The sequence below is a fragment of the Haplochromis burtoni genome, unplaced genomic scaffold (assembly GCF_018398535.1).
Source record: "Haplochromis burtoni strain Fernald_Lab_line unplaced genomic scaffold, NCSU_Asbu1 Contig_116, whole genome shotgun sequence".
Lineage (NCBI taxonomy): Eukaryota > Metazoa > Chordata > Actinopteri > Cichliformes > Cichlidae > Haplochromis > Haplochromis burtoni.
This window is the reverse complement of record NW_024582477.1, coordinates 583,851-610,135: the sequence shown is the minus strand read 5'-3', so window position 1 is coordinate 610,135 and position 26,285 is coordinate 583,851. Positions and strand designations below refer to the sequence as shown.

The following is a 26,285-nucleotide window of genomic DNA, read 5'->3' as shown; positions in this document are numbered from 1 at the left end:
GTTTCCAAAAACTGCTGAGCTGCTGGGATTTTTCCTGCACAACCATCTCTACACTGAAAAAGGGGAAAATATCCAATTAATAGCAGTTTGGGCAAAAAATTGTTGATACCAGCCGTCAGAGGAGAATAGCCAGACTGCTTCGAAATCAACAACAACTCAAATGACTATTTATTCCAACCACAGCAATTTTTAAATGCACGACACGTTGAACTGTGATGGAGATGGGCTACACCAGCAGAAGGCCATACCACTGTTGTTATGCTGTTAGCTAAGAAAAGGAAAGAGAAGCTACTTCTGTTCTCCAGTCAGAGTAGAAAATTGGGAAAAATGTTGCCTGGTCTGATGCCATGATTCCTACTGCAAGATGGTAGAGAGAGAATTTGCCATAAGTGACATGAACGCATTGGTTCATCCTTCTTATTATCAATGGTTCAGGCTAGTGATGATGTAATGGTGAGGCTGATCTTGGCACAGTTTGAGCCCTTTAGTACCAGTTCAGCATCATTTAAACCCCAGACTATTACCTGACTACTGTTACTGACACAGCTATCCCTTTATGACTACAGTGTGGGCATGCTTCCAGAAGGATTACATGCCATGTCACAAAACTAATCAAACTAGTTTCTTGAGCATGACAATGAGTTCAATGTACTCAAATGGCCTCCAGTCAGCAGCTCTCAATCCAATAGAGCACCTTTGGGATATATTGTAATGGGAGATTCACATAATGAATGTTCAGCTTATAAATCTGCAGTAACTGATATCAATGAACCAAAATCTCTGCCAGTATGCTTTAAAGCAGTTGCTTGCAAGGTGTACCAAATAAAGTGGTCATTGGTGCATGTTTTAATGGTTGGAAATAGTCATTAATTGTGACCTTTCAACCGTGATGCACCAAAGCTTTATATGGAAGCTGTAATTAGTTTTTTTTTTTCCACTGCTCATCGCAGCAGCATCACAGGTCTGCTTCCCCAGCTGTCATCGCAGCACTCCTCTTGCTTGTGTCATGCGTCACTATAGCTGAAAGCTCCATCAAGTCTTGCAGAAAAACAGAGGCATGCACACAAGTCATTTAAAAACTAGTTTATTTTCATCCTGGCTGCTGAGGAAGGTAATCGTGAACTGACCTTTTACAGAACTACTCGAGCCTCATTTATCTACACCAATAATATGTATCTGGAATGTTTTCATTCAGGATCAATAACTTATGTAAAATATTCTTTGCAGTAAAAGGATAGAATTACTTAATAAAATACTGTACAGCGTTTTAAAACACAAACATAACAGTATTAGTTCCCTCTAACCACATATTTACACTTCTGGAATTGATCGTTTTGGTAGGTAACACCGGGTTCATTAGCACAAGCCTTTTTTTTTTTTAAATGTAAATACAAAAATATAGAATACTGTATGTAAGACCGTAGTAAGATGGCAAAGTGGTGGATTTTTAGTAAGACAAAGGATCTCAAGTTAATTGAATCGAAGTTGAGTGAAGAGCAGCGACTGGGGACCAAAAGACAGGTAATCAAAATCTAGAGACAAAAAGAGACTGCGTTGGTCCACAAGTAACGACAGAAGACCTCAAACATGCACACATCCTTTGACAAACTGTTTCTTTTAACTCGCACGCAAGCTGTCTTACACACCAATCTGAATTTAATCACTGTGGAGTAAAAGTCACCATTTTTTTCCAAAAAGGTTTTGTCTTCTGGTTTCAATCATCCCCTGACCTCAGAAAACATTGCACATAACAAGTGAACATTAAACATTTGGCTTATTTACAGTTTAATACAGTACAAACCGCTCAACCTTGGCTTCAGTAACTACATTCATCTCGGCAGCTTCGCATTTCATTAGTCTTCCCTTGGCTGTGCGCCGCCTTCTCTGGCTCGAAGGTTCAGTAACAGGTGAGCTTACAGTGGCTGCGTTTTGAAGACTTGCATTCATCAGTTCTCCTGTTTCTCTTAATATCTGTTACTCTCTGTAATGCCTACAAAACACTTTGATAGCTTGCCCACTCTGGGAGACTAAGACAGTGTAACACACACACACACACACACACACACACGTGAAAAGAGTTTTTCACAGCAGCTAGGTGCCCTCTTTTTTTTCTACTTGCTATGCCGACTGTCCTCTAGTGCTCATTGCAAGTTTTTCATTGTGGCCTCTGCGTGTTTGGGAGCTTGCCCGTCTTAATCCGGCTCTCTCCTTGGTGAGGTTTCCAGCCAGAGCAGCATCACGGACCTGCTTCATGTTCTCCAGGACTTCAGCCTTGGCGTGTTTCAGCAGGTCAGCCTGGCCCTGGGTGTCAGGAAAGATGGGGAACACAAAAATCAGGAGGCAGGGGTTACAAAGAACGAGGGTGAGGGCAGGGAGGTTGAAAGAACAAACTATGAGCAACCAGCCAGAGGCTGAAACATGTTCTGATACTCTGCCCCGATTGGCTGTTGGGCTTTTTCAGCGTGCATGAGTGTATAACTGACCTTAAGGATGGTGATGTTCCAGCTGAAACGCTCAACTGCTCGGCTGACCTTGGAACCTTTCAGCCCCTCTTTCGTACCCAGGCTTTGCAGTTTTTCGTGAAACTCCATGGCTAGAACGAAAAAGCAAAGAACCACAGCAGATCAGACTTACAGTTCCAATCTCGTACATTTAAATTAAAAAAAAAAAAAAAAGTATATCATCCTTTACAGGAACATGGTGCACTTTTCTCCAAGGCAATCAACATGGCTAACAGGCCATACTAACATGACAACACCTGCTAAACATCTGCACAGTGCCACTGTTGTGAGCATGTTAGCATTTATTTCAAATTACTTCCGTGCCTCAATCTATGCTCTCATTATGAAAATAAAAACAAAAATGAATCATGTTAAATAAAATTCTGTTTTTTTTTCCTCCAAGTGAACAACATAATTATCACTGACGCAGTAGCCTTCAGGTCTCCTACTTCCACACAGAGCTGTGTCCAATATGAGAACATTTCATCTGACCTTACTCTGACTTTCTAAGGACGTCATACATAATTTAGCTTACAAACAGAGACAAGCTCTTCTTTCCCCCACATCATTTTGGCCCCCCCCCCCCCCCCCAAAAAAATAAAAAGGGAAAAAAAGGCCCATCACACCACTTTTTGTTAAGTCATACAGCAAAAGAGTGGAGCAAAATCTACCAGGAACACTGAGATAATCATGCTAGGGATGTGCTGGGCATGTCTCGAGTACTAAAGCTTACCTGCTTCACAATCTGACTAAGAGAGGAAAAAACTGGAATTACACGATTACTACGATTGAATGTCGTAGTGACCTTTTATATTAGATGCCAGCTCTATCCTTTCAAACATCCATCCGTTTAGTTTCTTTAAACCTTCATTATTATTCATTTGGGGGTTATTGAGGGGCTGGAGTCTATCCCAGCTGGGCCAATATTGATCATGGCAGATAGTTGCCCCTCCCTGAGCCTGGCCCTGCTGGAGGTTTCTTCCTGTTAAAAGGGAGTTTTTTTTTCTTCCCATTTTCACCAAGTGCTTGGTCACAATGGGTTGTCTGGCTGTTGGGGTTTTCCCTGTATTACTGGAGGGTTTTTACCTCACAATATAAAAGCGCCTTGAGGCGACTGCTGCTGTGATTTGGTGTTATATGAATGTAGCTGAATTTTGGTTAAGATAATCTTCGGTCCACAGCTCGCACACGTTGCTGGCCGGGTTTTATCTTTCCAAAGTGACTGCTGCAGTCAGTTGCTTTGTGTGCTGCAAATTCAGAACTGTATAAGTATGAGTCTAAACATCAAGCTTGCTTGAGTGCACCCTGCCTTTCTCTGATGGTTTTTTTTTTTTCCCCTCTGACACTTGCAGCTACATTTTAACTTGTACTGCATATTTAGCTTCTCACATCACCTTTGCTCGGCTGTCCCCACATTCAATGTTCATATCTGCCCAATGATCTTTGTGCTCTGGGTCAATCAGTGAGTTTCAATATTACATCTGCAAGCTTAAGCCCCAGAAGATTCTACGCTCACCTTTGGATCGCATTAAGGAGGTCTATTTGACCAACTCTGTCTCTGTTCAGTCAGTAAATACTGATGGCCATTTTTCATTATTCTCAAGCCTGGAGTCTTCTTCCAGGCTTCTTAAGCCTGGAGTTGATGACGGTTTTTTTGTACTTTTTTAACAAACCAAATTCTAGAAGACACAGGTGGAGGATGTGTACCTGTGTAATCTTCAAACTTTTGGGGGAGATTAAGTCACATCATACACAATAGCCGATTACAAAATGAAACTGCCAGGCGTCTGAGAGACTGAGAGAGAAAGACGCAGAGAAATTAAGACAGCGTCACAGAAGTCAGGCCGGCAGCTAGTTAGCCTGTGTGCAATGAGTTGTGTTCCTGGCTTCCTCTGGCCGCTCCGGGCCACTGTCCCACTGTTACCATGGAAACCCGGAAGTGGGTTAACATGGGGCACACATCAGTGTGAGCTATCAACAAGAACCCAGACGTTAGACATGCCAAAATGTGGACCACACACACACACACACACGCAGAAGAGTGAACAGATTGGGTGCTAGTCTATTTCACCCATCCCTGACACATGATTCTTCCCGGTCAATAAACGTCTGCAAACATGGACACGCACCTGCACACACATACGCTGTCACTGCTCTACATTCACACACACCTACATAAGTTGCCTGAATAATAACCTTTACTGCGTGGTTGCTAGGCAACTCAAAGCCTACGTGCCACTGTAGTGTGCGTGTGCGACTGTGTGTCTATTTCCCTGTGAAATCAAGCGAAGTCTAGGGTGGGGAGGGGGGTATTTTTCAAGCCAATATTGTTCAGTCTGTGCATACACAGGCAAACAACACTCCCAGATACAGGGTCTTGACCCAGAGATAAAATAGCCTTCAGGGCCAGCCAATCAGCATGTGACAGGTATTTGTCATCGTCACTTTATGTCCTCAGCCTGAACCGTGAAGCAACTGAGATGGAAATGATCCGACTTCCAGCAGAGATCTCGTCAAGAAACGACCGGGCTGTGAGCATCTGATGAAGTGTAAAATCTATACTTCCAGATGTCACACAGAGGCCAGCGCCCTGAGAGAAAAGCAGCTGATCATCTGGGGTTAATGACGGACAAGTTCTCCCAAAATTAGAACAAAAAAAAAAAAAAGTGGGTATGACTCCATACCCCTTGATGGCGCTTTTCATCTGTGACCAACCTCTCCATACTGGAGGAACAAACTGTACTCCTCCAAATGTTATGCTCCCGCAATTAAGATAATTTTACTACCTAACAACCAATTTAAAGAGGCCCTCAAAGAAGGAAAAATGTTGCTGTTCTCCAATAGTCTTTTTTTCCTGACCCGTTTCTCCTGTCGCCACCCTCTCAGAAGAAATAAGGAGTGAGAGAATAAGTCCAGGACGAATGATCCTGTCCAGTTTGAAGACGGAAAGGAGAAACACAAGAAGAGCAGGTGATAAGACGCGCAAAGCTAGGACTACTGTGTGCAGGCTTCCCTATGAGCCAATCAAATTTTCTTCTGGATTATGCTGTCGTCTTGAGAACTTATTATTTCACACAAAGAAACATCAATGCAGGGAAAGGAGAAAAAAAAAGTGCCTTTTAAAATCTTAAACTGGGATCAGGATGAGATGAGAGGAAGGTTATTTCTCACAAGCAGAAGTTTTATTGACGATTGATGATTACTGAGATGGGATGGAAAACAAAAAGATAAAAACGATCCATGTCTGGGCTTTACACAAGCATCTGCTTAGAGTCAACCTTTTTCTGTCCTTTGTTTAGATTTTTCATTTAGTTTTTAATCCCATTCATTTGAGCAGGCAAGCCTTGCAGATTCATTTTACTGCTGGATTTGGGGCGATCGTGGCTCAAGAGTTGGCAGTTCGTCTCGTAATTGGAAGGTTGCCGGTTCGAGCCCCGGCTTGGACAGTCTCGGTCGTTGTGTCCTTGGGCAAGACTTCACCCGTTGCCTACTGGTGTCCAGCAGCCTCGCCTCTGTCACTGCGCCCAGGGCAGCTGTGGCTACAATGTAGCTTGCCATCACCAGTGTGTGAATGTGTGTGTGAATGGGTGGATGACTGGATATGTAAAGCGCTTTGGGGTCCTTAGGGACTAGTAAAGCGCTATACAAATCCAGGCCATTTACCATTTACACACATCCGAGAGAGACTAGAATTATATGTGAGGTGTTCACAGCAGCATAAATTGACAGTGCATTTGAATCAGTGATGAAGCATCATCTCTGACAGATGTGAAAATTAACACCCACAAGAATCTTGCTTTCGCTTTTTCTTTGAGGTTTAACTTCTCACCTCGCTGCCTGTGCACTTCAGGGTGTGACAGAAGTGAAACTAGTGTGGCTCGTGAGCAGGAACAGCAGCAAAGCAACAGCTTTTGAGGCTGGTGTTATAATAGTTTCACACTTAACAAAATGTAAGTTACAAAGCATCTAATATACATGTATACCACTAGTGACAGCTGAGAATTCCCCTCCCCAGCACACCCTTAAACTGGAGTGGATTTCCTTTCTTCTCCCTTGGTGTTCTTGTCTCCCTCCCAGCATTCCTTCTAGCCATCCATCTCTCCCATTCATCTTCCCACGGCTTTTGTAACGGCTGATGCAACTTCCAGCCAAGTATCTCTGTCACCAATCATCCCATGCCCCCCCCAAGTGACTGGTTTATGCCTTCTCGCTGCCAACTCCCTCTTCCCAGGCTTAGAGGTGGACCTCCGCCTTGGGGATCACTTGATCACCAGATTTCCTTTGTACACAGGAAGAGTTTTGCTCACAAGATCAGGCCTAAGGCTCTGCAGCAGCTCTTTATCAGATGAGTGCAGAAAACACACACTTTAGGGATCTCTCGGCACAGAGTGGCCATCGCTGTACTCGTAACTGCGAAAAAACAGATGAATATGTCAAATGCAGTTTGATCGCAGAGTCGAGCAGCGGCCCCGAAAACAGGAAAATAAAGTCCAATAGAGGATGTGATGAGTTGTCTGGGAGCAGAGTGGAGGAGTCTGCAAAGTTGTAAACAACATTCATCTCAGTCAAATACTTTGTCTCTCCACTGGAGTGGCCCCAGCTGAACCACCATCTTTCTCTTCGAATATCATTTGACTTGGAGTTTAACTGGAGTCCTCCCTTGTGTGTGTGTGTTTTTTTTCTATTCATATTTTGCTCAAGGGTGGCATTGGAAAAGCCAACAATTTTTTGCATCATTTCAAACTGCAACATTCTTACAAAGCTTATGGACGCTTTAATATTTAATGTGTACTAAGAGTTCTTTGGAAGGGAAAACAAAAGTGAGACATTTGTAAGCGCAGCTTGTGAAATTCACCGCCTTCAGATTCATACATGTATACTGTGAATGTTTATCACTTTTTTTCCCCCCCTTTGCACCAAACCGGTTAACATGTCTAAATGTCAGTCAAGCTGTTTCCTGGGTGACAGCCAGACACTAAAACAGGGTGATGAACGTGATGTGCATAATGTGTTGTGTGCAGCAATGTGTTTGAGGGGGTTGTTTATGGCCTCTATGACAACAGTCTGGCTAACTAAAGTCAGATGACCCAAGGGATACTGCTGAAGTAAACAAACCTCTGCCAAAGATCACAGAAATGATATCGGCAGGTCAGATTTCATGCCCTTCACTTAACAGACAGATAGGTGATGGATGATGGGAGTTGCACCAATTTAAAATCTCCTCCAGCCAAAATATACACACACAAACTGAGCCAGTATAAAGCCTCATCTAACCTTGTCTAACAGCGGTGATAAGACAGATAAAATATAGTGGGAGAGGAAAGGAAGGGAGCTGACGGTAATCAGCCACTGCAGCTATCTATATAGCACTGCTAAAGAGGCTGTGTGGGAGTATGCTAGAAATATGGAGATAGATTGGTTTATACTCATTACACGCACTCTAGATAGGAGAATCTCATTTAAACGCACACACGCCTACACACCTGTTGTCTGTATATCCAGGATCTTGTCGTGGATTCCATCTGAGAGCTCCATCACTGCTCTGCTCGCCTGGACCATCTGCAGACAGGGAAGCATCAACATGATTCACATTAAAGAGCATGAAGGAGAAGAAATCACAGAGTTTAACTTTGAAGAAATGTGTCTAATCTGCTGAAGAGGAATATAGTGCACAGCACCGTGCAAAAGTGTTGAGCCACCGCTCAGATCTTTAAGTCCTTTAAGATCTTTAAGGACTTTCAAGTCCTCTTGAACAATAGTTCTCCGGATTTTCTTGGATTTTGGATGCTTTTTCATCCATTTTCAGAGGAATGTTTGTTCGTTTGTTAATTAATTTACTTAATCTACTGACCAAGAATTATTGCATTAAGCATCTAACTCAAGGGATGAACCTTGTATCTTTGCAACAACAAGATGATTCCCAAAAAGTGATTAGCCAAAAACTTTTCTCTGAGCATGCTCTGCAGTGTGTCCTTAAAAACTGTTAAGAGACTTGGAGAAATTGAGGGCAAACAATGAACTGGCTTAAAGAAATATGAAAAAAAAAAAAATCCAGCCCATCTGCTGTTCTCTGATAGGATGGCTGTCAAGAAGCCATTTTTACAGAAGGGAAACAGGGAGAAAAGGCTGAGGTATGCCAAAACACAGCGGAGGCTCAGTCATGGTTTGGGTCTGCATTTCAATAAGTGGTGTTAGACATCTTGTCAAAACTGATGGAGTTATAAACACAAAAGTATTGCTCCACCATGCAATACAGTCTGGAAAGAGTCTGATTGTCATTCTGAAAAAGGAAACCGTTGCCAATCATCCCAAACACACTGCCAATACAGCAAAAGCATACCTGGATTTAAAAAAACAACCAAAAAACAAACCAACAAAACACATAATGGAAGGCTATCGGTCAAGGATTAGCCTCCCCAGACCTCAACATTATTGAATCAGTGTGGGATCATCTTGACAGAGAACAAAACAAGAAGGCAGCCAACATCCATATAAGAGCTTTGAATGTGTCAAGAAACCTGGAGAACTATTCCTGAAGATTACTTAAAGTAATGACAGGAAAACTTACCTAAGAGAGGTCAGACTGTGTTAAAGAATAAAGTTGGACATAATACATTTTGACTTTCAAGCACATTATAATCATGGCCAGATATATTTCTCATTTTCCCAGCAAAATTTAAAGAAATGAGGGCTGACTCAAAACTTCGGCACAGTATCGTCTGTACACACCACACTGTGCACTTCAACTTAAAGAATGTAGTAATAACAATAACAACAACAATAATAACGTGTTGTTCCCACATTTAATGGATGACTGGAAATTGACAGCTGCATGCAAATAAAGTCATCCCCAGACTAATATGGCAGCTCTTTGAACATGACCACACAAGACAAACACAAAGACGGATAAAACAAGTCGCTTCTTCCTGATCAACTCTCACAAACCCTTACAGGATCTGACCCTCACGATGTGCGGGGGGGGGAGAATGCTATTCAACAAATACGGGATTAACCACACAACATTACTGTGACCAGATCTCGTTCAGCAATACAAACAGACAGAGACACACACATGCAGATTCATTCATTCAAACTTTGATGTCTCTGTTGTTTACCGCTCTCGGCAGGCACCAGAATTGAGGTGTGGAATCCATTTATGTGAACAACATTCAAATCTATGCAAATAGTATTCAGCAACAGCGGGAGCTTTTTCAACTCTGATCTGCTCGGCTGGAAACAAGTGTGGCTAATCGCACACGCACGCACGCACGCACGCACACACACACACACACACACACGCTTACATCCTAATTCACAAATTGACAGCCTGTGTCTGTGCAGAGGCTAGATGCATAGCATTGACAAGCTGTAGTTAAATTAAGGGGTTACAAATCATTCTGCTAAACATTAATCATGACTCAATAAGAAGAAACCCTTTCATTTTTCTCCATGACAGCAAGTCTCTTTTTCTCATTCACACTTGCGCAGCCTCATTTCATATACTCTCCCGATAGCGCTGCTAACTTTGCAATTCATACCGACTGTCCATCATCCTGCTCGAGAGATTCCCGGGATACATCTAATATGAAACGGGAACAAGTGCACTTTGAGCAAATATCAATTTCAAGAAATAATGTTGCAGGCAGGCAGATGGTGGAAGGAAAAAGAAAGAAAGAAAAAAAAAAAAGAGGCGTAGCGTTCTTCACCACAGCAACACTTTAACACTGCAACACAGGCAAAGCAGTCCACTGAATGCTAGCCCACAGATGTACAAAACCCACTTATGCTGGACAGCCACATTCACAAAGAGATACCAGAGGGACCAAGAGAACGCAGTAACTGCAAGAGATTAATCAGTGATAGAGGAAATATGGAGGGCATTGAAAGATGGCGGCAAAAACCAAAGGGAAAATTATTGAAAGTGTTATATAAAAGCGAGGATGGAAAGAAAGACTCATCCTTTCAGTTACGACACAGGAAAACCCACTCGAACACACCAACTCACCCTGCCTCATCGACTGAATGAAGAGTTAACTTGCAGACCAATTGACCCTGCTTGGTTTTTTGGTTTTTTTTCCTCCTCTCATTGTGTTAGTTTCCACGGGGGAAGTTCTTCTTCAGTGACTGGATTTATTTTTAGACGCCGTTACATAAATTCAGTCAGTTAAACCACTTGGTGAATGAAACTCTGCAGTTCGTTTTGGATGGAAACACAAAGTAGATTTAGGTCAAGGTGAGGATGTCGCCAGCGTGTTTATGAGACTTGAACAAATGGGGATGTTGCCCGCTACATAACAATGAAAAGCTCATGTCGGGTTTCAGAAACTATTGGCTAAAAAGGAAGCTTTTGTTTGGGAGGGGAGCTTTCATTGTCAAGCCAAGCGGTTGGGGGATGACTGATACGTTGCCTTTGTTTGGTCTTTCCTTCCTTTTGATGAATTTCAGATTTATGAGTCACATAGAGCCCTTTATCTGGTGCGAAAACATACAGAATATTAACTGTCAGGTCTCTTCCTTTCTCACCATCTCATAAGTAGAGACAACCCGGCGGAGGACATCAGGCAAAGACCCCTGGGGCTCCAGGGTGGGGTACTGGTCCCGCAGGTCAAACAGTAGTAAAGGCATCCCCTCTGGTTCTGAAACTCTAGAGCTCAGAGCCAGTATGCACTGCATGAGGTTAGCCACAGCCGACACCCCGCACAGCTCCCTGAACACTGCTACTGAGTTCTGTTTAAAAGAAAGAAAGAAAAAAAGCAGGAAAGACACGTTTAATCAGTAGATAAATAAGAATACACGATCTTCTCCTATTCACTGTCCTAATTGGACGGAAAAAAAACAAAAAAACAGAGGCACTGAATTGCGTGGAAAAAAAAAAAGACAAGAAAACTAGTGAAATCTTTCCTACACTCTGCGACACAAGTCTGTGACTTGATTTCGTTTCATTCTCTGTCACACACATGCACACCCTACACCCCAAATCCTGCAACAGAGCTATTTGTATTTGATTGCGCTCCTGCTGCTCTGCTGTGGCAGTAGTTCAGAGTGAAATGGAAGCAATCAAGAGATGTGGATGGCCAACAGTCTCATACACATTCACAGAACATGTAATTACTGTTTGGCATAGGGTAACAAAAGGACCCACAGACAAAACTGCCGCTTGGTTCATAAAGGTTAATTCGACCATTAATGAAAGACAATGAAGCTTCTGTGCAAGTTCAACACATTCCCGGGCATTTGGGTTAATAATTTCCTTGCCTGCTTTCTGGGAGCTAATCAGCCTCTGTCCCTGCTGATATAAACCTGAGTGCTCTTCTTTCATTTATCTCGACCTCACCCTGTTCACTCAGAGATCCTCATCCAAGTCTCCAACCTGCTTCAGCTCAACCATGTTGGGACTCTGCCACGTAGTTTCAAGGTTTAAGGTTAACCTCTATTAATAGTTTACAGAGGCTGATAGTTTATTAATCCAACACTCAACTTATAATAAAATTAATTCAACTCTTTCGGTGACCTCGTCACTTGTCCCTCTGCATCGTCAGTCTTCAGCTCTGTTTATCACCTATGTAAGCTTCTTTAGTGCAATGTCAGTTGATATATTTATATCAATATACAGTGTCTTCTTCACTCACTGCTTTGTACTCTCCGTTTTGCATTTAATTATTAGTTATTATTCTCGGACTCTCTTCCACAGCATGTCTTTTATCCCATCTTCGTTCATTCACCCCCAACCGATCATGGCAGATGCCTCTCTCTGAGCCTGGTTCTTCCAAGGGTTTCTTTCTGTCAACAGGGAGTTTTTCCTTCCTGCTATCACCAAGTGCTTGCTCATAGCGGCTTGCTTGTTGGGATTTTCTCTGGGGTTTTTACCTTACAGTATAAAGCGCCTTAAGGCGACTGTTATCGTTGTTACTTGGCACTATGAAAAATAAATAAATGGAATAAAAATGGGACTAAAGTGAAATATGGATCAACTTATATCTATTAATCTTTAACTGTAATTTAATTTCCTCATGAAAAATACATCAATTTAGTCCTAAGGAATTCCCATGGTTAAAATGCAGAAATTTGCAGGTAAAATAAACAAGTTTACAAATCGGCAGAAAAAAAAAAAGCCAACTTTACTTTGTATAGTCAGTTTCCTCCACCACAGCTGGGAGATGCATTTCTCAACAGCAACAGTGCGTAAGATCTTACCACTAGATGTCAACTGATTTCTGTTTTCTTACCCCTCTCAATTCATGTGCCTAATCCTAGCTATGGTGGCTGCTTTAGGACAAATAACTCTGGACACCGTTCACTCGTAGTGAGTGTAGGCTGTCAGTTTGCAATAACAATAACAGCGATATTCAGGTGAGTTGTTGAGGATATCAAACCCTTAGACTCCAATAGCTGCTGCCTCTGCAAGCTGCAATGGCTCTAACATTGATGGACTTGGACACTTAGCGAATAAACACTCATATGATTGACTCATATGTACTCAAACTGTTTATTAGAGACAGCCTAACATTACCTGGCATAATGTTAGAGTATAACCAGCTGTTGTTTAGCTGGCTAATCCAGAGAGGACAGGGCTGCATGTCTAATCTGCTGACAGTAACTAATCGTGACAATATCGGGAATCAACTAGCATGTTTAGGTACGTTTTCATGTGCTAGAGGCCTGACTAGGAGGAGGAAGGAGTGAGGAATGAGGAGGAAGAGGATGACATTTTATTAAGATTCTGATTCCTGTGTTTTCAGTTCTATGTTGAAAGACGACCCCTTCTCAATTTGTTGGAAGACGTAATTACACCAAGTAATGTATATTTACTATATATTCTCGTTTTGTAGAATGACACGTTTTACTTTATTCTTGTTTTCTTCCTCAGCAAGTGTGAACAGATATCGTTTTACACTTCTAGTTCCAAATACCATGAAAATGTCCCAAAAAACACTAAAGCTGATCCCAAACTAAATGGTGACATTGTGCTGGCTGTGTCCAGTAATAGTTTTCCTCACCTGCATGTTTCCCCTCAGATCGGTGGCTTCTCTCAGCAGAGGAGCAGCCATTTTGAAAACTTCATCCACTGCTCGAATTCCCAAGTCCCTCAGAGCTGTATAGTCCCTCCCCTTTCGGGCCTTGCGTACTGACAGACCCCTTTTGTGAGGTTTTCCTCCACCTCTGCGATTGGTAAGGGCCACGTGCACGAACAGCTTGGCGTGTGGGAGTTCCTCTCCTGTCAGAGACTGCAGGGGTACATGTCGGTAACCAGGCTGGAGGCACTCCAGAGGTATGGTATACTGACCTGTTGTGGTGGAGAAATCACATACGCATTGATTTCATGGTTGCTACACAGGAGCTGTGGGGCTCATAAATAAGTATAAAACTTGTGCGTACTGACCTATGAATTCATCCCCAATAAAGTCATCATCCAGAACCACAAAGCGAACCATAGCAAGCTCAGGCAGGTTGATCTGGAACTCAAAGCTCTCATCGAAGATTGGGTTGTCTCCATTCTGGCTCACAGTCCTAGTGCGGCGCTCTGTGCAGTCGGCTGGGATGCCATGGATCTCCACATATACATATGGGTCCACCACGTCCCCTTTAGCCCCAGAACCTTTGGGCTTTGGCAGATTCTGGCCGCTAATGACCTGCAAGTGAAAGGTAGATCATTTCATTAACTGTTTCAGTCATTATAAACTTCTTGTTTATAATTAACTAGTTAAGCTAGATTATATGACTTTGCTTGGAAGTAAAAGTAGAAGCATGCACTGTCCAACTTAATCCAAAGGTTCAGATGTTTAAATAAGCTTTGCTAGACTGATGGCTTTTTTAATGCAATGTATGCCATTCTGTCATGTTATGGGGTTCTATTGTTACCCAAAGGAATGAGGGCAAAACTTCAAAGGACAAAGTTCTAATAATAATAATTATTACTGCAATGTCAAACATTATAAGAGAATTTTTAGAAAACTTAAACTGCAGTCTACACGTTATTCCTGCACACCTTCACGTGGAGCAGCTGCGGAGACACACCAGGCACCGTGTCTCTGGTGTCAGCGCTGAAGTAAGACACCTCCTGCCGCATGATGGCCGGACGCAGAACGTAACCGCAGTTCCCATTCTGCCGGAACCAGGCTGTGTTTAGGTCCATCATCAGTCCTGCTGTCTGAAAATTCATTGACACTATCTGGCAACCGCACTTCCACAGGTCCTGGGGGTTCATGTTGCTCGAGTCAATACGCATAGGGTTGGGGTACACCCGTGACAAGAAGTGCTTGTTGTGGTTGACAAAGTCCCCGGGGTTCTCGCTAGCAAGACGCACTGCTAAAGACTCGTGAAAAGAGCACACCTCCCAAGGTTTTTGGCTTTTGGACGAGGTTGGAAAGTCAATAAAGGTGACAGACTGGCAAAGATTTACTAAGTCCGAGAGCTCCTTCAACAGTTGGAAACGTTTGGGGGGAACGCTCGAAGGACTAGACGTGACAACGATTTTCTGCACAGTGTCCTTCTCACTTCCTCCAGGCGCTGCCCCTCCACTATTAACTGCCTTTATCTTCTGGCACATCTCTGCGCCTTCATCCTCCTCACTTACCTCTCCATCTTCCCCATCAGAACTCGGCACTAGCTTTTTACCCTTTAATAGTATTCGATGTCTTAGGGCATGCGGGGATGGAAGGTATGAAGCCTCTTCATCTGGAGGATCTGTGTACAGCCTCTCCCCTAAAATCCTCATGAGATGCTGCCACATCACTTTCTGCTGTCGAAGCGAACAGTGGTTTTCAACACACAGAATTAACGGGTACTCCGATGCTGCGAAGGCAAACCTTCCGATTGCTTCTAACACACAGTGCAGCAACAGCGGCGGGGAGAGGCTGTGGCCAGTACACACTAGCGGCTCCTCATCTGCACCATCCCAAACATCTAACTCCACGCACCGGCAGCCCATTTTGAGGGCACGAATGTAGCCGGAGATATCCGAGGGGCCTCGAAACTGGTCTTCGATGAGGTAGGTGTTGTGGGACGAGTTGATATAATAGTGAGACAAAGGCTGAGTCATGTCCTGGCATATGATGCTATGCTCTTGGTCAAAGAGGTGGCACTCTGCCGAAGTGAGGTAGCTGGTGAAGCCGTCCAATGACAGGTATCCCTGCTCCCGCCCCTTCTCCGATGGCTCATGAGCCTGGATGAGTTTCAGGCTGGTTTCCTCACTCACCTAGAGGGCAAGAAGAGTAAACAGACATTAGATAGACTAGGATTATATTTGTCCTGAATTTTCTGTGTGATTAAGCTAAGTTACCCACTTGAGCCATGCCCTGCTCAGCCTCAATGAACCTCATCAGGTCTTTGGTGTCCAGGAACTCTTTGTTACTGGAGAACTGCACCAGGAGAAAATAGATCTCAGGACGTGTGCAAAAGTCGTGGAAGACCTCAACGAACTCCTGCTTGGTGACCCGCTCATTTCTTGCAGTTAGCTTTTTGTTTACGCTGTAGTCTTCAAGTCCAGATCCGTTATCTATCGTAAGCTCGCACATCCTCTCTCTGAGTCTTTGAAGCTCCTTAAACCTGTGCTCCACTTTGCCACTGTTCACCCCGGGGTTCACGCCTTGTATTAGCTTTATAGCCAATTCCAAATGAATCCCTTCTGTCACGTCTCCCCGTGTGTCCTGGTTAGCAGCAGAGGAGAACAACTGCTCCAGCCAGCCAAGACGAAGACTGTTCTGACTGCTAGCAAGCATGTCGAGGGTATGTTTCCCATACTGCATCAGATACCTAAAGACAGAAAAATGTAGAAGCACTTAAAAAAAGACAAAAAAGACTGAGCTATTGTAGGACACAATATTCTTGGTATAAATGATCAAATCTACAGCACAAACATTTCCATTTTAATTTATATTTCAGACATCTCGCACAGTGCTTGAAATATAAAATACAGTACAACTACTGCAGCAGTAAAATCAATTTAAAATCCGCCCATGTTTGACGGCACAAGCTTTCATAAAAAGAAAACTCAAAAGGACTACATTATAAAGGCAACCGAGCAAAATCCCACCGTTCATCTCAGTACAATCAATACCAAAAAAGAACAAGATAAAAGAAAAGTGACAAGATATGAAAGTGAACTGGCATGAAAGAAAAACACACTTTATGTCTGCTTAACCTTCCCTGCAAGACAAAAATCTCAGTTCAATCACACATTAAATCCTTCGTCAGTTCTTGTTCACCGTAACGTCAGTCAGACCACCAGAGGATTGTTGGGCTTTATTAATAAAAGCAGCCCGACTAAAGCATGGATGGAACATGGTGGCCGTCAACATGCACATTGTTTGCAGAGATGGCCAATATTACAGGGATGAGCTGTCTATTACCAAACGTTTGGCTTACAATGAGTGTGAATTACAGGGCACATAGCTTTTGACCTATACTAGACTAGCTTTGCATGATTTAAAATCCAAAATAAGCCATTTTTATCTTGTTAAACCTTGTTAGTTCATTCAATGTCTGAAACAAGCTCGCTTCTCCCTCACCAGGAAAACACTGCTGGAAACAAACTGTGTTGATAGTCTGAAGATGTTGGCTCATAGGGAATACTTACACATGCATATTGAGTGTAGGCATCTTTAATATGAACAAAGAATAAGGAGAAAAACATTTAAATTTATGTTTGAACTAGTCCTTCAGACTAAACTGAGTAACTACAAAACAATAGGCTTAGGATGCTTTATGTAAATTTCACACACAGCTGGTTTTTTATATATTCACATATTTGTGCTGTCATATGCTGCTTAAGAGGTGGAAAACACACAAGGATTAAAAGCTAAAGAATGAGTGTACAATGTAAAACTGCTCTTTCTTCTTTCTGGGTCTTACCTCAGGCCAATAACCCAAATGTTAGCCACCTCTGCAGAGTTGGCAACCAGGTCCAAGCTTTCATAAATGTCTCCATAGATGATGGAGAATGCACAGTCCTCTGAAATCTGGTCATAAACTCCACTGGTGCGGAAGGTCTCCGTGTTACGACCTGTCCGTACCTGGAGTTTGAGACACCCGAAGATGAGGAAAAAAGAGAAGAAGAAATTATGCGAGGTTTAATAAAATCAAATGAACTGTTATCCACCGTATGGAAACGGTTACAAACTTGTACAGCTAATTCATTTTAAAAGGCTTAAGAAGACATTCGTGAAACAAATCCATGGTGGGCTGATTTAGAAAAGTCTTTCCCTTTTCTTGGACACCGACCTCACGTATAGAGGAGAGAGAGATCCGAGCTTTGTCTGACTCCTTCTTGGATGGCTCCCAGCATAGAGCCTGGAGGCCGGCATCAAGGAGATAGTATCGCTGATAAACACGGGAGTTGGGTCGGATTTTCTTCAGCTCGCTCCCCTCAACCTGGAAACCAGATATGGTTAATCACTCACTAACTTTCAGAGTAGAGCTCAGTCGACTTCAGCCATGTTGGAAAGTAAGACTTTGATCTACCCGAAACCCTTGATGCATGGATACTACCTTAGATATATTTCATGTACAGCTATGTAAAGCTTATATTTTATGTAAAGGCTCTCACGGTAGCTGACCCACCATCGAGTGGATGCAATCAGAAGCACTGCTGATCTTTTTCTCTGACAGACTGCTGCTGAAGGACACCGTCTTCTTCTTCTCCCGACCAGCACGTGATCCATCCTGAAAAGGAGAAGGAGAAGAAGGATGTGACAGATAAAGAGGAGGAGGAGAAGAAGGGGGTGTAATAATAATAAGAAAAATGACTCAAGCAGACAGCGATCCCTCTGAAGAGTACTCTTTGCTTAGTCATGACAACAGTTTTTCAGCGTTGAATGGATCACAAAGGATTAAAATACATATCAGCTTATATAACCAAACCTAAATGAGATTATTGGGTCTACCTCATAGAGCCACCTCCTCCCAATTTGTTATTGTTCTTCCTGATACCAGGCTAAAAGCCTTTGCTCGTTCTTAACCTTCACCATTAATCACACCTGACTAGACGGAAGCAGCAGGCTCCAGCATTCTAATTCTGCCCCTCCACAATGACACAGGCCGACCCAATCGGTTTATCTGAGCACACCATCACAGCTCATCCATCTGATTTATTGACCAATCAGATGTCGCCCCCGCAAAGAGCCTCATGCTTGCAGATAAGAGCATATATGTGGGCAAATATATTCAATAATGGATATACTAGTCCTGATTAAATGAAATCAGAGACTTAATTGACGCTCCAAAGAGGAGCAGGATAACTTAATTACAGCTGAGTAGCCTGACTGAGAACACCCACAAACTCAACCTGCTGGTGACTCTCAGAAGCAAGGAGGCAAAATGTAATTGATGAGAAATAGAACATTGTAGCACTGAGATTACCCATAAATTTTTAATTAGAGATTATTGTGTCAGTGATTGTTCCTTAATTTATTTAATCAATATTTTATGCCCTTAAAGTGGACCTACTATCCTTTGCCTTATTTATGTCTTATACATATATTGTTATAAATGATAAATGGACTGAAAGTTATATAGATCTTTTCTACTGCAAGCCTCATTCACCAGTTTATATGCACATTCACACAAGCACTTTTGTCTGTACCAGAACATTTGTTCAAACACATATACGCCGATAGCTTCAGTACCTTGCCCACCATAGTGGGCATGTCAAAATACTGGAGTACCCGAGGGAATCGATCCACCGTCTGCTTGGGTGGATGAACTGCTCTACCTCATGATCAGCAGCACTATGGTGGATAAACATGACCACTGTTCCAAATGGTGCGATCATCACATGTGGAAGTATTCCCTATAAGTCAAAAAAAAAGCTTCTTAATTTGGATGATGCCTCATGATCCACAATTAGAACTGATATCCTTAATATGGCAAAAAGCTTTGGCTGTTAGCACAGCAAACCTTCTGTTTGCAAGGGACAGCCAATCATAAAGGTCGTGTTAAAGGGAGGGGGTAAAATGGCTTGGTTTGGAAATTGTTCATGTAGTAATGGTTACAAGGTTAGCTTTGCATGATTCACATTTCAAAGTGGAAACTGGAATTCTGCAAAAAGACCAAAACTAAATAAAGAAATAAATCAAAATCCGTTAATTCATACCATTTTTAGCTGTTAACCAAGTAATTAACCAATTTAAGGTATGAAGCTGAGGTGCACAAGAGCAATATCCCTGTCTGAAAGAGTGATACATTTGCGAGGGTTGTTTTGAAACAGTGAACAAATCAAAGCAGCACAGAGGAAGATCAAATCCAGCACTCTGTTGGTCCATAGCTAACAAGCAAACAATCCTTAATTTATTTATTTATTTATTTTTAAATACAAGCTTTTTAAATACAAGTCTAACAGATTGCTGCTTAGCAGCATAATGTTTTTGCATTCAGAGCAAATATATGTGAATATTGATCGGCGGCTGATGAATCCCTACTCATCTGCACAACTCTGGTTTCATTCAAATAAGACTTCATATGAACCTCGAGAGCACTTGTGTCTTTTATGAGGGGAGAGAGAGGCAGCACTTGATATGAAGGAAACCCAGCGGACATGAAAGGCAAAAAGAGATAAGAGAGAGAGGGCAGAAGGGGGGGGGAGGGAGCTGCGTTTCATCTGAGGAATATGAATGAACACGTGATAAAGGGGGGTGGGCATAATTAACAGAGGACGAAGACGCTCCCCTCAGACGGAAAGAAGGGCACATAACCATCCCAAATCCTCACAGAATCAAGCGCCTCATTAGGACAGGAAAGTGTTTCCAATCACAATAACTCTTTTTTTTTTTTGAGTCACTTTAATGAGGGAGTGCTCTAAGAATACCCCTGGTGCCTGCAGGGATGATACAGGGAGCGAGAGGGGGTGTGGAGGAGATGCCCTTCCAATATGAAAACTACAGAATGAAAAAGAAAAAATTTAACTCTCTGATTTCGTTTTCTTGTTAAAAATCCCACACCCCTGTGCACCGTTGCACCAACACCTCTAAATTTAACTCAGTTAGAAAGACTCAGATGCACCAGCAGGGGGGAAATCTGAAAATCAAACCAAGATTCTGTCTTGTTAAAATAATTCATTTGGAAAAACTGGCAAAGTTCCCAGTGACCCAGAATGAGGCACGGCAAACAAAAATGGAGATGGATGCACCTTCGCACAGCAGTTTGGAGGACCACCCGATCATTCACGAATTTCTTTTCGCCGTCATGCACTGCACTGACAGGCACAAGAGACTTATGATGGCCTCAATGTGCATCACTTCCTGTCTGTGGCATTACCAGTAAGGGTCTCTCTGTGGTTGGATCTGCACCCAATTGCAGTGCACATATTACCCATCATCATTACCTCTACTGACATTTGCACGTCACTTGACCACTAGCAAAACTCGAGATTGCGACAAACTAAATCCTTGCCACGCTTTGCAAAAAGCTGTGATTGATCACCCCTGTTATCCTCTGACATAAATTACTGACAGAAAGAGACAAAGAGCTTAAACATCAAACCACCTAGCACTGATGTCAGGAGCTAAATAAATTATTTTGGCAAGATAAAACTGGAGGGCACATTTTAACCCCGCAAGTGGATAAACAACTGAATAAAAATGCAAATGCAAACACATCGATTTTTCTTACAAGAAAAAAAATAAATAAAAGAACATGCACGCTATTAAATCAGACTGGAACACCCAAGGACACGGAAAACAAACAAACAAACAAAAAAAAAAAAAAGAAGTTCCCGTATAAGATTTCCCATTTACTTTGTACTTCTATACTGCATGTCTCAGTCTGCTTTTTTTTCTCACACACAGAGATGAGCCTCTAAAACCACCAACTGCGCTTCAAAACAGGAAGCCTGTCAGCCCGTCACAGAGAGTTTCCTGTGGGCTCCACCAAGACTTGAGTAAAGTGACGATAGAGAGAGACAGAGCGGAAAAAAAAAATAACGTGTGAAACCCTTCTACTTGATATGGTTATTTTTAGGTTTAACAATGTGACCAACAAGTCATGAACATGACTATGAAGAAACTGATCTCTCATAATGTTGCAATACCAGCCATGCAGACTAACAGTCTTTCTTAATTGTTCAACTATTGACACGTTAACAGCCATTTGCAGTTGTCCTTCCACGCTGCACGAAAAGTAGGAAAAGGGTAGGGTTGCTCACATGGGCAAGATGCATGAAGTGAATATCTATTGTACCATATGGGCTTTAAAAGCATTGAAAGTGTTGGAGTTTCCTCCTGAAACCAAAAACAACTGATTAAAAAAAAAAGTTAAAAAAAAAAAAAAAAAAAAAAAAAAAAAAAAAAAAAAAAAAGAGTCACGAGAACCAAAACTGCAAATTCACTGACATTTAATACCAAAGCACGCAGTGAAAAGATGCTAAAAACCCTTCTTCGTGGTTTTTATTTTTTAGATGACGGTTAGTTGGATAGAAGTTGTCTGCTACTATCAACAAACACTACTGATATGAAAAGGTTGAATATATAATAATCTAAAATAAAAGCAAGTTGTTGTTTTTGTTTTTTTAAAAATGAGGCTTTGTCTGCAAGTTTTTAATTGCTCAAACTACACAAAAGATTACTGCAGATAGATTCGGATTATCGTGAGACTACGAGATTACTGATGTCCCTGTTAGGATTTCGACACTGACTGAACAGATGGAGAAATCCGGGATGGATGAATGGACGGATACGGGGATAGATAGATGGAGAGTGAGAGAAATGGGAGGGACTGGGTGGCAGAGCACACTAGAGGCAGTTTTTAGGGAAGGACACAGAGTACAAGAGACGTTACAGCAAATTCTAGCTAACACAGGAAAGAGGAAGCAGATAAACTTCTGAAAAATAAGTGCAAAGAGAAATAGATAAAGATGTTCTCTAGCTTGATTGCTAAATATCTTCAATGCACACGATCAGAGGATTTGCACTTGGTCTCCCGCAGGGTTCAGGACGCGGTGCAGCACAGTGTTTTCATTAGTCAGAAGAAGAAGAAAAAAAAACGAGTGCATTGTGTCATGTATGAGCTTGCGAGATGACATAGCTGGTACATCATACTAGCAGGATGAAGATGTAGGTCATCAAAGGAAGTTGCCTTTGATTTGTTAAATGAGACAGAAATAGAATGAAAGACGGCTGTTTAAGTGAGAGGAAAAGAATAGAGGAGGGAAAATTGGAAAGGGGTCCTGCCTCCGGACTGTTTGACAGTGGATTATGGACTCTTAATAGCATAGATTTTTTTTCCCTCCAAGAGTCTTTTACCCTGGAGCACCGTGCAACCAGGGGGGCCAAGGATGTGATTTAGAACCACATTAAAATGTGGTGAATAACAGCTGGTTTTCTAATGAAAGGATTGTTTATATTTTTCATGTATATGGAGACGTTGTTTTTTTTGTTTTTGTTTTTTTTCAATCAACAAAAGAGACTGAACCGCTCTTGCCTTAACTGATGATTTAAACAGTTGCACATTGCTGCACTAATCAGGCCAATTCTTCATGCATTAAGGCAGGCTAATCGCACGCTGATCTCGTGTTCACATGCTCGGTATCTGTACGTTGGGTGGGGTGATGGGTGTCGGGTGCACATGTGTGGCCACAACAGAGCCCAGGACACTGGAGATAAATAGAGCAGACAAAGCAGCGTGTGGTCAGCTCTGTCTGAGGCTCCATGTATGGGAAAATGTGGCGAGCCTTCGCAGTAACTCAGCTGCTCGCTCTGACTATGAACGCCTGCCCTTGTGGCAAGAAGAGCAGCAGATGCTCTTTTACGCTTAGAACCTTTTGAAGTCCCATGTGCGCGCACACACACACACACACACACAAAGTGAAACAAGCAAAAGGTTGACTTGAAAAAGGTCACCTTGTCAGAGAGATAACCACAATTTCAGCTGACAAACGTCAGAGACGCATTTACTGAAGAAAGAGCGGGTCCGTTAATACCAAGAACAGGCTGCTGAGGACTAAGTCGGGCAACACCTGCAAGCGCATAGCCAAGTGAGTTTCTCACGTAACTCATCAGCACCTGTCGCTGCACTTATATGGGGTCCTTTTGCAACGAATTTAGAGTGCATGTGTGGAGCGGTTAAAGCTATGAGCTGTCAGCTATTAGGGAGACTGTCCTGCAGCTCCGTCACAGTCAGTAGGAAGCTTGATCCCCTCCTCGTGCTGTGCAGGGTCATGCTTATGCAGGCTGAAGCGGTACAAAGCTGACTAAAGATGTTGATGTGAACTGTGCTCGGGGGCTCACTCTCACTCCATCAGCTATCCTCCCCAGCTGTGTTCACCTCCAGCAAATGCTGCTCCCTCAGTTTGAAAAACACGCAGTGACACGCACGTTCCAGGCACACACCCGGATCACACCACTGAACGTGACCACAGTAGAAAATACAAATAATGTGTATACACACACTCTATACACCAGCCAGCCACAACATTAAAAACCATTTTCAGGTGACATTTATAAAGCGATATGCTGCTGGGAAACCTTGGATTCTGGCAATAAAGCCAGATGTTACCGTGATACACACCACCCATCAAGACATTGGTGCAGATCAAGCAGAGTCCTCGTGGTAATGATGCTCACTGATGGCAGCAGTCACCGTCTACTGCAAAGTGCCCATGGCATTAAACCAGCCTCCCATCTCCTCAAACCCACATGTACGAACATCCAGACGTACAAACAGAAGCCACGGCATGCAGAAGCCAAAGTATCTGCTGCTAGAACACCCCCACTGGTCCTGTCTCCATGCACCCAAGAGGTCATCGATGCTTTGGCAACACATTGGGGGGGGGGGCTTCACAATATATCAGGTAGGTGGAACTAATTTGTTGTCTTTATGAGAGCTAAGCTACAAAAGCGATACCAACCTCCTACCTGACTGTTACAAATTACACCTGGAACCCGGGGAGCTGTTGCTTTTTGCTTTCAGTGTTTACACAAGGCCGAGACAACCATTATTCAGGCTTAATAGACATACGAGTGCTGTCTGTCTTCTAATATAATGCTTGGCGAGAAAGGAAGAGTAATCCAAAATGTCAAATGACTCCTTTACTTACTCAGACAAGTGTAAGTGTTACAACACACTGCATAATTTATAAATGCAGAGGAAAAGCAGTTCATACAAAAAGAAAAAGGAAAAATCTTTGAATATATACAGTTTGTACAGGACTGCAGTATCCACACATACGCCTTGTGTCGTATTAAACACACACACTCTCACAAACATGCAGCAACACTTTCCGGGTGTTTTCTAAAGTTATGTTGGCATGAATAATGAGTGAAGAGGAAAGCAGATATCAGCTGTGCCAAGCTGTATTTTACTAGAAGGCAGGTCTGTGCAAGTGTGCGGTGTTTGAAACTCGGAGACTACCTGATGTTATCTACATCAAGATGAACTCAAAGCAGGCATAAACTCCTGATCATGCACATGAGAGCATGGCAGGAAAAAAAATGGATTTGCAGGTGGAATAAAGCCCACACTGAGGAATTACAGTTGCCGAGACCTCCTGATACTGCAGCCGAAGCTACTGCGAACATACAAACGCAGGACATGAATCCCTGACTCCTGTTAAAACCGCTCTGGAATGTCATGCTTCCTGTTTATCTACCTACATACCACCCAGACTCCTGTTGTGAGCAATTCTGTGTTTTGCCATAGTCAAGCAAACAAGTGTTGTGTGGTGCTGTTGTGCTGACAGATGCACTCATAACCCCTCGCTTTTTTTTTTTGCATCCCTCTGAAACCTATAAACGCGAGCACCGAATCGTGATCGTTTTTTGCTTTGACACAAAGGAGGCATGTGATGCGTACAGCGAGCTTTCCCACGCTGTCCTTCATCACCATCCATTGTAGCAGCGGGTCAGAGGGATGTCCTGGAGCCATTAAACATCACACATCAAACGTGGCGCTGTGTATCAGGTGTGGCCCTCGCCAGGAGGCATTTGGACAACATTTGCGACCCACAATGAAGCAAAGAGATTTTTTTTTTTTAATGCTTTGTGTCAAGCTGGCCACAGCGTCCAGGGTAACAGAAGAAAGACAGGAGCCGGCCTGCGTGTGGGCGAGGAAGTGAGAAACATTTGCCTGTGTGTGCGCAGTGAAAGTGACTTGTCATAACCAACTGTTCATGACTTAATAGCAATATTGCAAAACGAACTGTGTGAGGAAATTGGCCAACAGGCTGGCATCCTGTCTTGCTGAGTTACAGCCAATGGTACTCGGACGATGGCATGTGCAAATAATCAAGTCCTTACAGGCAGCAGCTCTAGAGACAAGTTGCAACTGGAGATCAATACAAGACCTCCCACGGGTCTAGAGGGAGGCCTAAAACCATAAAAGGACAAACTCAGGGGATAACTCATTAATTAGATGTTATTGATCTGGCAATATCTGAAACGCTGTTCCAGTGGGGTGGGTGTGGGTGTATGGGGGGGTATGATTAAGTCTGGAGGCTTTCATTCAATAAACGTTTGCTCGCGTAGACACTCAGGTAAGTGTGGGCAGAGCGGTTAATTGAACATGGGGTGGGGGGTCTTGTAGTCTACTGTGGGCCACAGAGGATGGAGTGAATGTAATTTCCCATTTTAATCAAAGGCTGCAGCAGGTGGTTTCACCTATTAGCTCCTACTCTGGTCTTGCACTGACAGGATGCCTTTAGGTAACACTGCTTGAAGCTGTATGGCAAAGCAAATTTGGAACTGTGAGCAAGTTTTGGTTTGAAGTCGTGGGCCCAAAGGGCAACACTTGTCCTCTAAATATGTGACACACACACACACACACACACACACACACACACACACACACACACACACACAC

The 26,285-nt window shown here is 42.8% G+C and overlaps 1 protein-coding gene across 1 annotated transcript in view; it reads right to left on the bottom strand.

The window, feature by feature from the left end:
* Window positions 1-1,068: 1,068 nt before the first annotated feature.
* The window catches only part of LOC102303760 (inactive phospholipase C-like protein 2), a 26,249-nt gene continuing 1,032 nt past the window's right edge, over window positions 1,069-26,285 (bottom strand). The window contains exons 2-12 of the mRNA XM_005928612.3: window positions 18,060-18,161; window positions 17,721-17,870; window positions 17,352-17,512; window positions 15,785-16,253; window positions 14,488-15,696; window positions 13,882-14,131; window positions 13,499-13,785; window positions 11,025-11,228; window positions 7,985-8,060; window positions 2,484-2,593; window positions 1,069-2,301 (exon numbers count right to left, since the gene is read on the bottom strand). Of these exons, the coding sequence (XP_005928674.1) occupies window positions 2,119-2,301; window positions 2,484-2,593; window positions 7,985-8,060; window positions 11,025-11,228; window positions 13,499-13,785; window positions 13,882-14,131; window positions 14,488-15,696; window positions 15,785-16,253; window positions 17,352-17,512; window positions 17,721-17,870; window positions 18,060-18,161 (3,201 nt within the window). The 3' untranslated portion in view covers window positions 1,069-2,118. The remainder of the gene's footprint in view (window positions 2,302-2,483; window positions 2,594-7,984; window positions 8,061-11,024; window positions 11,229-13,498; window positions 13,786-13,881; window positions 14,132-14,487; window positions 15,697-15,784; window positions 16,254-17,351; window positions 17,513-17,720; window positions 17,871-18,059; window positions 18,162-26,285) is intronic.